The sequence below is a fragment of the Sinocyclocheilus rhinocerous genome, unplaced genomic scaffold (genome assembly GCF_001515625.1).
Source record: "Sinocyclocheilus rhinocerous isolate Xijiao unplaced genomic scaffold, SAMN03320098_v1.1 scaffold38, whole genome shotgun sequence".
In the NCBI taxonomy this organism is placed as follows: Eukaryota; Metazoa; Chordata; class Actinopteri; order Cypriniformes; family Cyprinidae; genus Sinocyclocheilus; species Sinocyclocheilus rhinocerous.
Window position 1 is genome coordinate 368,321 of NW_015666482.1, and position 12,159 is coordinate 380,479.

The 12,159-nt window shown below is 39.8% G+C and overlaps 1 protein-coding gene across 1 annotated transcript in view; it reads right to left on the reverse strand.

Annotated features, from left to right (window-relative positions):
• Positions 1-2,150: 2,150 nt before the first annotated feature.
• Positions 2,151-12,159, reverse strand: part of LOC107732292 (MORC family CW-type zinc finger protein 2A-like) — a 20,509-nt gene continuing 10,500 nt past the window's right edge. The window contains exons 11-25 of the mRNA XM_016543569.1: positions 10,213-10,298; positions 9,973-10,113; positions 9,725-9,879; positions 9,435-9,563; positions 7,229-7,334; positions 7,002-7,134; positions 6,834-6,920; positions 5,900-6,199; positions 5,343-5,618; positions 4,265-4,325; positions 4,041-4,200; positions 3,761-3,937; positions 3,586-3,679; positions 3,279-3,467; positions 2,151-2,816 (exon numbers count right to left, since the gene is read on the reverse strand). Of these exons, the coding sequence (XP_016399055.1) occupies positions 2,748-2,816; positions 3,279-3,467; positions 3,586-3,679; positions 3,761-3,937; positions 4,041-4,200; positions 4,265-4,325; positions 5,343-5,618; positions 5,900-6,199; positions 6,834-6,920; positions 7,002-7,134; positions 7,229-7,334; positions 9,435-9,563; positions 9,725-9,879; positions 9,973-10,113; positions 10,213-10,298 (2,163 nt within the window). The 3' untranslated portion in view covers positions 2,151-2,747. The remainder of the gene's footprint in view (positions 2,817-3,278; positions 3,468-3,585; positions 3,680-3,760; positions 3,938-4,040; positions 4,201-4,264; positions 4,326-5,342; positions 5,619-5,899; positions 6,200-6,833; positions 6,921-7,001; positions 7,135-7,228; positions 7,335-9,434; positions 9,564-9,724; positions 9,880-9,972; positions 10,114-10,212; positions 10,299-12,159) is intronic.

A 12,159-nucleotide genomic window follows, 5' to 3' on the forward strand; every position in this document is an offset into this window, starting at 1 on the left:
ATGAAAACCATCCATCGTTTCCTCAAGATTCGCGTCATTTTTGCTGCGCGCACCTTCGCGCTCGTGCTGACGCGTCAAGTATAAACCACACTCTTCACTCGAAGCGCTGCGCAGTTCAAACGAATAGCGCAGTTTCTTTATGCTTTCAGCTTCGTTTGCTGTTTGATGTTTGCTGTTTGATGCAACAGAAATGGCAGCACTTTTGAGTTGAACAACGCGGTGGTCGTGCCAGTGCGACCGCTCACAAAATCTAGTAGCACAGGCAGAAAAAATGGTCGCAGTCTGGAGCCCTGGGTAAGGGGCGTAACATTTCCGTCACACGCTTGAGGTATTCGGCCAATCACAACGTACTGGATAGCTGGCCAATCAGAGCACACCTCGCTTTTCAGACCGATGAGCTTTGTAAAAATCGACGCGTTTCAGAAAGGCGGGGGATAGAGGAGAAACAATAATGTACAGCATGTGGAAAATAATGTGTTTTTTGAATTTTAAACCGCATAAACACATTTCATTACACCAAATACACCAAATAATGTTCTTTTTAGCAACATGATATGACCCCTTTAAAATAAGGAGGACTGTCTGAGATTTACGTGGCAGGTTCCTGGAAACTAGTTTCAGCCTTTTTTTCCCCTCAACTCAATGTTTGCATAATATCATGCATAACCAAAAGTTTATCAAATAGTATAAAGGTCAATTGTGTGATGAGCAGAAAATAAGCTATATAAAATTACATTTTATATATGTTAAAATCAGTGGTGGGCCGTCAGGGCCAGCAAAGCCTTCTCTGCTGGCCTAAACACTATCAGAATCACTGATTTAGTTTAATATATTTTTCCATGAATGTGTATTAAATTATTTCCAATAGTCTATTCTCTTCATTTCATAGCTTTTCTCTTGGTTGCACTGCTTCCAGCAGTGTATGTTTATATTAGAGCTTTTATCCAATCATATTTCAGCAATCGTGTTGCCAGGGTCAAAGAAATCTGCCTTAAAAGAGAAAGGAAAAATTGAAATTGCATCATATGACCCCTTTAATAATTCATCCAAAATGTCACAAGATCCTTTCTAATCTTTTTCCTTCTAATTATGCTGTAGGTAACCTCTTCCGTAATGTTTTATTGTTACTCATTTTTTTATAACATTTATACGTTATTTCGTGAAGGAAATTGTTACTTCATAAATTTGCGCCATTCCTGTAAAATGTCCCTGTGCATGTTTCTCAAGTCAAGCCGCGATTTTGCATATTTTAAAAAATATGTTTATAGCAATTTAATATAAGGTATGACAGATAGCCCATCTCATTAAATAAAATGTTCTGGAAACTACATCCTCTACAAAAAAAAAAACAGCACGGGATCTATTATTTAATCAATTAATTTTTCATCAATTCAGAACGACGAAATTAGCAGAATAATTGACCTCTGTGAATGTTTACAAATTTAAGGTCACCTTTCCTCCATACCTTTATAAAGATATGGTATATATCAATTAGATGTCATTACATTCCATTTCAACATTCCAGTTGAATATATTTACACTGTACTAGCAACTATGCAAAATATAACATTTACAACTTAAAGTCAAGTGTGTATATTTAACATAGGCTATTTTTTTTTTTCATTTCGGCAAATTGTTGAATGCATTCATCAACTGAATAAAAAAAAAAAAAAGAGTTACAAGTCAAGACCACAAACTGGAAGTTTTTTTTCCCAGACAAACAGAATCATAAGACCACATGTACATCCTAAACTTTATTGGACTGTTTTAATAAAACTTTTTTAAAAATATTCTCTAATTGTTTAAGTAACTTTATACATTTTATATGGTTTATAAACATTATTTTAAACATTATGCACTTTTTTCAAAGATAGTCGTGTTATTTTATTATGCTTTGAAGAAACGTGCATAATATTTTGCTCGATGCGCCTTCTTGTGGCCTCAGGAGGGAAGCCAAAAGCTTTTTTCCCCCTAACTGAAATTATGCATTTTAAATTCAAATATAATTACAAGTCAAGACCACAAACTGGAAGTTTTTTTTCCCAGACAAACAGAATCATAAGACCACATGTACATCCTAAACTTTATTGGACTGTTTTAATAAAACTTTTTAAAAAATATTCTCAGATATAAAGATGACTAAATACTGTAACTGAAGAGGTTAACAGCATCAGATCAGTGTTTATTCAACATAAAAAAAAAAAAGGAAACTGGAGGATTAAAAATAAAACAACACAAACTGAATATCACATCCAAGTACATGGAAAATGAAACAGGAAGGAACTCAAACTTGAGACAATTCTGATAACATAGCAGCAAGTTCAAGCCCATTTTCAAACTCAAAATGTCAAACTGGTTTGAAAGGAATCTGTGAGAAAGACTCTTTCATGAAATCGGGTTGAGAATGAAGCTTTACAACACTGAGATCCTAAAACAGCCAGCACGAACTCAAAACCTCCATGTAGAGTAAAACCGAACAAAGTTTTCAAACTGCAGGTTTTATGAAACCATTTGTATCTCTCATTACCTGCGGCCCACAAGTTAAATCTGCTCCAAGGCTGAGTTGATGGCCTGAGTTGCGTTTTGAACCGAAAATTGCGTTGAAGTTGGCTCTTGCTGCATTGTTACAGTACAGGGATGAAGATGTGGCCGACCAGCAATCGTCTCCAGTCAGCCGTCAGAGCGCATAGAATGCATGAAACACGTGTAGAGTGAAAATGTAGGTAAAACAGAGGAGATGCAGGGTTTCACTCTCCCTTTGTGACCAAATCTTCAATGTAGGCGTCCAGCTCATCGTCACTGCTGATCTCAATGTCCTGTGGAACAAAAAAAAAACATGTGAAATTTCCGAACAAGGACAAAAACATTATTTTTCCGTTGATAATTCTAAAGTCATTTAAACTCATAAAATCGCCTTGGCAATGGCCTACAAAGTCAAAACAAATAGCAAAAGTGATTTATACAGGAATGTTGTGTGTGTGAATTAGGGCTGTCAAAAAAAATAAAAGAAATAAAAACGAATTTCGAATATTCGTCGAATTTAAAATAAAAATCCACATTCGAATGCAAAAGCGTTGCATTTGAATTTTAGATGTGCGTCAGGCAAGGCTGCCAATCAGTGGCGCATGAAATGCGACGACGATGTAAGTGTCATTGCATTTGAATGTTTTTGTTAGCCTATCCAGTTGAAGCCACTAGATGCGGCGCTGCTGCGTTGTTCATTCAAAATATTGCGGAAAAAGAGAACAATCAAGAGTGAGTGTGTGTGTGTTTCAGACCTCCTGGACTTTCTGCAGAAGAGCGACGATGTTGGTTCTGAGTTTGCGGAGTTTCTCCTCAGATTCCCGAAGTTTGGTTTCTGCCCCGCTGCTCTTCTCCTCCACGGCTCGGGCCCGTGACTCCGCCCGAGTTTGGTAGGAATTACACAGACTCTGCAGTCCGGCCTCATACTGCTGGAAATACTCTTTCTGCAATTTACAATGAATAATTAATGCAGTTCAATTAATATGTGTAAGCACTCAAACAATTTAGAATTGATATATCTTTGAAGGCTTCTGTGTCGCAGCAACGATGGTCTGTACTCACGATGGGAAAGGCCACGAGGTCCTCCGCACTCATAGTGTTCACAGAATCTTTAGGGATTCGGAAATCCGGAGGGAAAAAGTACCGTAGCAACGTCCTGTGCCAAACAAACCATGAACGAAGGGTTGAAATGCACACAAAATGCACATACTATTAACATAAGAAACCACAAACACACCTCATCATGGTCACAAGGCCTTCTGTGGTCTCTCTGCTCGGCCCGCTCTGAGTCGTGTCAGGCTCAGCAGCGGTGGGCGGAGTTACAGACCGTGCCGGACCCTGATTGGTGTCTGGACTTCGGGACTCTGGAGAGGCGGGACGCATAAGACGGACGTCATCGCTGCCCTTAAACACCCTGAAAACAATCAAACACAAATTAAACATTTGCTGTATACAAAACATTTTGAGGTTGCAATGAAACAGAACAGATCTGTTTATTTGTATGTTTGTGCATGTACCAGCGGTCTCTTGGAGTGTTCATGGGAACATAGTCGAACTTGACCTTCCAGCGTACGTTCTCCTTTCCCGTCTCTACTGCGGTAACACGACCCGTGAACCAATCACCGTTCACCTTCGCCTCCACCTGAATTCCTTTATCTACGACACCGTTTATTAGATCTATAAATCATACCACACAGTTGGATACATCCTTTTATAAAGCGCAACAATATGCATGTTTTACCTTTCTGTGCATTTTTTATCGCATCTTTCTTCAGATCTTCATTAGTGCTATTTGTGATAACCTGACAGAGAAATTAAAATAAATTAAAACTGCATTAAAGGGATAGTTCACCAAAAAAATAAAATTTGCTGAATATGTACGTAAACTCAAGCCATCCAAGATTAGGGCTGGACGATATGGCCAAAATTTATATCACAATATATTTCTTAATTTCGGTCGATACGATATAATTCCGATATCGATATGAACAATATTAAAAAAAGCCTCAGAAAAACTGCCAAGAATGCTCACAACAGATGTCTGTACCTACAAACTTCTGAAAAATGAATTTGCCAAGTCTATGAAACCTCCTCCTATAAAACTATATAATATTTTAGAAATAAAAACGGAAGAAATCAATTAATGTTCACCTTTTATTTGTATTTAGCATTCATACAAACAACAAATGTGAAATCACCATCAAATAAACAGGAGACTCTCGGACTCACTTGCCCGAAAAAGTGCGGGGGACGAATTAACGTGATATTAAAAGTGGGGGGAACACGTCCCCCGCGTCCCCCGCGTAATCTACGCCCCTGCCCTGTTGTCGTCTCACATTAAATGCACAAACATATTTAATAAGAACCATTTTAGACTTGTTTTTGCTTCTAACCGGTGTGCTTTGATCTGTGCAAATGTTTCTCCTGATTCAGACGAAGTGACTTTTTCACTTGAGAAAGCAATATTATAGATTATGGACTCGTATTTTAGTTAAAAACTTTTAATTATAGATTTGTTTCTAACAAACACAAAGCGTTTTGTTTCACAAGATGTTAACTCATGGACTGGTGTGGATTACTTGTGGATTATTGTGATGTTTTTCTCAGCTGTTTGGACTCTCATTCTGACGGCACCCATTCACTGCAGAGCATCCACTGCTGAGCAAGTGATGTAAATGCTACATTTCTCCAAATCAGTTCTGATGGATGGCCTGGGGGCAAGTACATATTCAGCACTTTTTCATTTTTGGGTGAACTATTCCTTTAAGTGTGTATTAACCACAGTTTCACTCTGGTAACGTTGTGTGTGTGTGTGTTACCTCAGCGTTGGTCTGTTTAACAGCTGCTGTGGCTGCTGCCGTTTTTTTTTCCACGACAGCTTTCCCTCGAGCCTGAACAGCCATCTTTGATTTTTTGGGTTGAGGTTCATCCTCTTCTGATGCACTGTCTTCTTCGTCATCCTCCTCCTCCTCTTCTTCTTCCTCTTCTTCACTTTCTTCTTCCTCTGCATCCTCCTCTTCCTGGACTCTACCTTTCTTTAGGTTTTCTTTCTTGCTGGTTGGAGTTTGTTTGCCAGCAGTCTTGGCGGATGATGGCTAACAAAAAAAAAACATGTATCAGTTTTTTGTGCACTGAAACACGAATGTTTAAAGCAGGGGTGCCCAATCCTGTTCCTGGAGATCTACCTTCCTGCAAAGTTTAGCTCCAACCCTGACCAGACACAACTGAACCAACTAATTAGGATCTGAAGGAGCACTTGATAATTACAGACAGGTGTGTTTGATCAGGGCTGGAACTGAACTCTGCAGGTAGGTAGATCTCCAGGACCAGGATTGGGCACCCCTGGTTTAAAGTTTGAGTATATAAGACTACTTACTGTAGTGGCGCGGCTCTGCGTGACGCTTCTGCGAGCCGGTGACTTTGTGGGCGGCGGTGGCGGTGGGGGCGGGGCTACAGGTTTGGCGGCAGGTTTTGTTGCCTTCGTTGCAGGAGCTGGTGATGACTTTGCTTTGGACGGAGTGGGAGGAGCTGGTGGGGTCCGGGTAGGTCGTGAAGGAGGCGTTGCTTTAGGGGGAGGAGTTTTTGCTATCTGTGGTTGACTGACAACTTTTCTGACCACTGCGGGGAGAGGTGGGGATCGTGGGCGGGGTGCTGCTCGCTGAGATGAGCGGGTCGGCTATTAGGAAGGATAAATGGGTTAAAAAATATATATTAATTTATTTTAATATAATAAATAAAATAAAACAATGCATAGCATGAAACCTGTCAAAAAGATGTCTAAGTCACATTTACATTCTTAAAAATTATAAATAAATAAATAATAGAAATAGAAAATAATAATAACCAAAATCTGAGAAAATTGATTTTGCATTAAAAAATTAAACCTTATTTTTAGGACGATTATTTTCATGAAAGTAAAGCATATTTCCCCTCTAGTTATCATACTGTAATGTGAACAAAAGATATATAAATTAGGTAAATTAAGTATTTATACATCATGGTAAAAAAAAAAAAAAACCAGTATTATAAAAAGTACAAAGGTAAAAGTCCAGATGCATTATGGCATTGAGAATTTGGCCAGAAAATGTGCTTATAGAGATAGTTTTAAAGATTAAACAAAGTCTTAAATGTATGGAATGACATGAGGGTGAGTAAATTACAGAATTATTGTTCAACTATCCCTTTAATTGTGACTAAAATAATTCAGATTTTTAAAAAAATATTTTGTCTCTCTTGATTGTGTGGTAAAATGTAACCTAAATATATTTTTGTGAGATTTATCCACAAACATCTGGACACAGATACTGTACCTGAGGCGTGCGCTGTTCTGCAGGTTTTGTACTGACATCTAGAGGGAGCTGTTTTATATCTGCTGCTGATTTTACTGTTGTGGTTTTCTGTATGAGGAGAAATAAAGCATTAATTTACACAAAATGAACACAAAAAGGCTCAGACGTGAGCTGAGATCATGGACAGACCTGCATGGCCTCCAGTTTTTCTTGCTGCTGACGGATTTTCTCTGATATATCTTTCTGTTTGTCCTCTGATGACTTGATATCCTTTCTCAAAACGCCAATGGGCAAATTCTGCTTCTGCTCGGAAGCATCACACCTAACAGAACAGAACAACAACCAAAAGAAGAATGAGGAAGAAACCAAAAAAACTCTTGAACTGTTAGACTGCTTCTGGTATCTAATTTCCCAACCTGTCTTGGGTTCCGTCCGGGTTCATGAGACACACCCAGCTGTCTGGGTACCGTTTGTCCACAGCATCCATCTGAAACGGCAGCGTCCGCCACTTCAAACACTTATCTACAGGAAGAAAGATTGAAAACATTAAGAAATTACAGTATATTTATCTTCTGAATAAATGTGAGTGGTGTTTGCCTGCTGCAACGATGCAAGGGTGGGCTGCCTGGTCTGTGAGTGCTGCTATGCAGTTACTAGGATGTTCTGGTTGTTTCTTAGGGCGTTTCTATGCGGTTGCTAGGGTGTTCTGGTTGTTAGGGTGTTTCTATGCAGTTGCTAGGGTGTTCTGGTTGTTTCTTAGGGCGTTTCTATGCGGTTGCTAGGGTGTTCTGGTTGTTAGGGTGTTTCTATGCAGTTGCTAGGGTGTTCTGGTTGTTTCTTAGGGCGTTTCTATGCGGTTGCTAGGGTGTTCTGGTTGTTAGGGTGTTTCTATGCAGTTGCTAGGGTGTTCTGGTTGTTTCTTAGGGTGTTTTTATATGGTTGCTGAGGTGTTCTGGTTGTTTGTTGGGGCGTTTCTATGTGGTTGCTGGGGTGTTCTGGTTGTTAAGGTGTTTCTATGCAGTTACTAGGGTGTTCTGGTTGTTTCTTAGGGCATTTCTATGCGGTTACTGGGGTGTTCTAGTTGTTTGTTAGGGTGTTTCTATGCAGTTGCTAGGGTGTTCTGGTTGTTTCTTAGGGCGTTTCTATGCGGTTACTGGGGTGTTCTAGTTGTTTGTTAGGGCGTTTCTATGCAGTTGCTAGGGTGTTCTGATTGTTTCTTAGGGCGTTTCTATGTGGTTACTGGGGTGTTCTAGTTGTTTGTTAGGGTGTTTTAGTTGTTTCTTAGGAGGTTTCTATGCGGTTACTGGGGTGTTCTAGTTGTTTGTTAGGGTGTTTTGGTTGTTTCTTAGGGCGTTTCTATGCGGTTACTGGGGTGTTCTAGTTGTTTGTTAGGGTATTTCTATGCAGTTGCTGGGGTGTTCTGGTTGTTTCTTAGGGCATTTCTTTGCAGTTGCTGGGGTGTTCTGGTTGTTTGTTAGGGCATTGGGTGTTCTGGTTGTTTCTTAGGGCACTGAGTGTTCTGGTTGTTTCTTAGGGGGTTTCTACGCAGTTGCTGGGGTGTTCTGGTTGTTTCTTAGGGCATTGGGGGTTCTGGTTGTTTCTTAGGGGGTTTCTATGCAGTTGCTGGGGTGTTCTGGTTGTTTCTTAGGGCATTGGGGGTTCTGGTTGTTTCTTAGGGGGTTTCTACGCGGTTGCTGGGGTGTTCTGGTTGTTTCTTAGGGCATTGGGGGTTCTGGTTGTTTCTTAGGGGGTTTCTACGCGGTTGCTGGGGTGTTCTGGTTGTTTCTTAGGGCATTGGGGGTTCTGGTTGTTTCTTAGGGGGTTTCTACGCGGTTGCTGGGGTGTTCTGGTTGTTTCTTAGGGCATTGGGGGTTCTGGTTGTTTCTTAGGGGGTTTCTACGCGGTTGCTGGGGTGTTCTGGTTGTTTCTTAGGGCATTGGGGGTTCTGGTTGTTTCTTAGGGGGTTTCTACGCGGTTGCTGGGGTGTTCTGGTTGTTTCTTAGGGCATTGGGGGTTCTGGTTGTTTCTTAGGGGGTTTCTACGCGGTTGCTGGGGTGTTCTGGTTGTTTCTTAGGGCATTGGGGGTTCTGGCTATTTCTTAGGGTGTTTATATGCAGTTGCTAGGGTGTTCTAGTTGTTTCTTAGGGCACTGGGTGCTCTGGTTGTTTCTTAGGGCATTGAGTGTTCTGGTTATCTTTTAGGGTGTTGCTATGCTGTTGCTAAGGTGTTCTGTTTTTTTTTCATAGGGCATTACTATGTGTTTGCTAGTGTGTTTTTAGGCGGTTTCTTGCTGGCCCAAGTCAAAAGATCCCATCTACATGACTTTAGTCACTAATTCAATGTAAGTCTACAGAATTTTCCAATCTTTAGCATCTGCCAGGTAGGAATCGGATCACTTTGCATATAATAATTAGCAAAAATACACCAGCCCATAACAACTGCCAATATTTGAAGCAACATTCATGTCTGTAGCACAAAAGTTCATTACTTTAGATTAGGAGTTAGGATCAAATCAGTAATCTTGATTATGACCAAAATATACTTTTGCCATATTTATGCAAATAAATATTTGGCATGTTAAAGGAACTTTTTGAAGGGCTGACTGGAAGTTTATGTTCATACCACACTGGATGGTGACCGGGATCTCCATGGCTCTCCGTCTGCGAAACCGGAGTTCATTTGAGGGGACGGAGTTCCAGTTAGCCGACAAATAACCAAATTCATCCCAGAATTTCACTATGCCCTTCTGAGCTGTTGAGGGAAACATTTCATTCCATGTTAAATTTATTTCAAAAAATATTTTTAGTTATTAAACTAACAAATTATAACTAACAAATTAATCATTCATAATTTAACGGATATTTCATAAACGTCTGCACATATTACACAAAAAGAAAGACACACAGACTGACCTATACCGATGTCCTTCCAGTACTGGGCGAGATATTCTCCCATGGCTCTCAGTAAGTGTCTGTATTCTTTAGCGTCTGCAAAGTCCTGCTTGTTGTGTGTTGGTTCGAGCACTAGATAGGGAACATCCACTACTCCTACAACACCCCCACAGGCCCTGATACACCCACAGACAGTAGTTATCCATACTGTTAATGCTATTGTTACACATCAGCTTACATAATGAAGTGTGTACATTTTTTTCACTCACATTCCTCCCTCCAGCTGTGGTCCTGTCTTCTCGTACATCTTAATGAGACGGCTGCAGTTATAGACGAACATTCCGTCCTGGTCTCGTCTCTCGATGTTCACACCGAATATAAAGTTCAGCTCCTTGGGCTCTTTCAAAGCTCTGAAATGGGAAGAAAAACAGACAAAATATCTCAAGGTACTCTTTAAGAGGTCATAGTGTGTTTGTAGGTGCGCATTACATGTTTTAGGCGTGTATTACTTTTGTTTGGATGCATGGATGGCTTGTTTTCTAGTAGCTTCGGCACGTAACGCCACAGCCGAATCTTGTGCCTTTCTCAGAGCGGCCTGAAATCAGCGACAGAAAATAAAACACATATTAAAAACCTGCAGATCCAACAAACACGGCGTGTTTGCAGCAGCGTTGAGCAATATAGCCAATCACAGACATATCTGTTGATTTCATGAACGCAATCCACTAACCCCACCCAAAATGCCGGTGTTCTGTTAAGTTATGCTGAGTTCTCTCAGTTCTCTCAAATAAGAGATTAATTGTGCAGTGTAAAGCTTCTTTGATTATTTTTAATTAACTTTGTGAGATCACGATGATCTACAGTAAGATGAGTGACAGCTTTCCAGTGATTATAAGGGGTGCGCACATTGCGCACTATAATCCATTCAGAATTTACATACATTCACTCACGGATTCACTCACTGATAACCATTTATCCAATATTGCCACTTGCCATTGTTACGTACTACATCAGTTAACTAAGTGAAGGTGAAGCAGGTGCTTGCTCAGCGAAATACGTCTGTATGCACACTGCACGTGTCGACACGCGCCTGCATTTATAGCATTACTTTTTCTTTTACCATGCAGCAAACTTACAAATATTTGTGGAAAAAATTTTTTTTACCAAAAAACAAAAACCTTTTAAACCGTTTAACTGATAGTATTAAAATCATATTTTGCACATGTTTTGTGTAGTTAATGCTGCTCCATGTGAAAGCCCGCACGTGATGGAGATTTACCGCTGATTACAGAATGGCTTTACTGACAAGATGCGCGTTAAATATCGCATGCGATTTATCGTGCAGCCCTAAATAGAAGGATCGTTTCTGAAACGCGCTGTACGCCGTAGACCAATCACAACAGACTAGGCCATCTGACCAATCAGAGCAGAGCAGGCTCACGGAAAGGAGGGGTTTAGAGAGACTGAATCTTTGAACTGTTTCGAACAAATCGTTTGAGAGTCGCTGGAAAATGAGCAGATATTAAATGCATATTTTGACAAAACGAAAGCGTTTTTTGAGCTTGCATGCATATAATCCTATTGTAGGAGACTCCCAAAACAATATTAGGAACCGTAAAAATGGCATAATAGGGGCACTTTAATGGTTAAACGGTCAATATGAGCATTCCTACGCTCACCCCTAATGTATGGAATGAAAGATCTAGATTCTACTACATGTTAGTTTGCTTATTTTGCTAAAGTGCATGATCTATTTACAATCGTGGTCAGAATTGTTGGTGCCCATGGTAAATATGATCAAAGAAGGCTATGAGAATAAACCTGCATTATTTATCCTTTTGATCTTTTATTTTAAAAAAATCTAACCTGTCATTGAACTAAAACAATTGAAAATGGGGGAAAATCTCATTATGAAAAATGTTTTCCTCAAATACACCTTGGACACAATTATTGGTACCCCTAGAAATTATGAGTAAAATCTCTGAACTATATTCCCAATCATATTTACAATTTTAGGCATACCAGGGTGATTATGAACATGAAATTATTCAGCCATGGCTTCCTGTTTCACAGGAATATCAATACGAGGGAAAACAAAGGCCAAATTCCCTAAATCATCCACCACAATGAGAAAAACCAAAGAATATATTTCTGATGTGCAGCAAAAGATAATTGAGCTTCACAAATTAGAAAGTGGCTGTAAGAAAAGAGCTAGAGCAGTGAAAATTCCCATTTCCACCGTCTAGCTGATCCACTGAATCATAACCTGTAAGTATGATAAATAATAGATGTTTAAATTTTCTATATAGTGTTCAAAATACAGAACTATTGAAATAGAAGTAGGGCTGCACGATAAATCGCATGCGATATTTAACGCGCATCTTGTCAGTAAAGTCGGTTCTTTAATCAGCGGTAAATCTCCATCACCTGCGGGCTTTCACATTGAGCAGCATTAA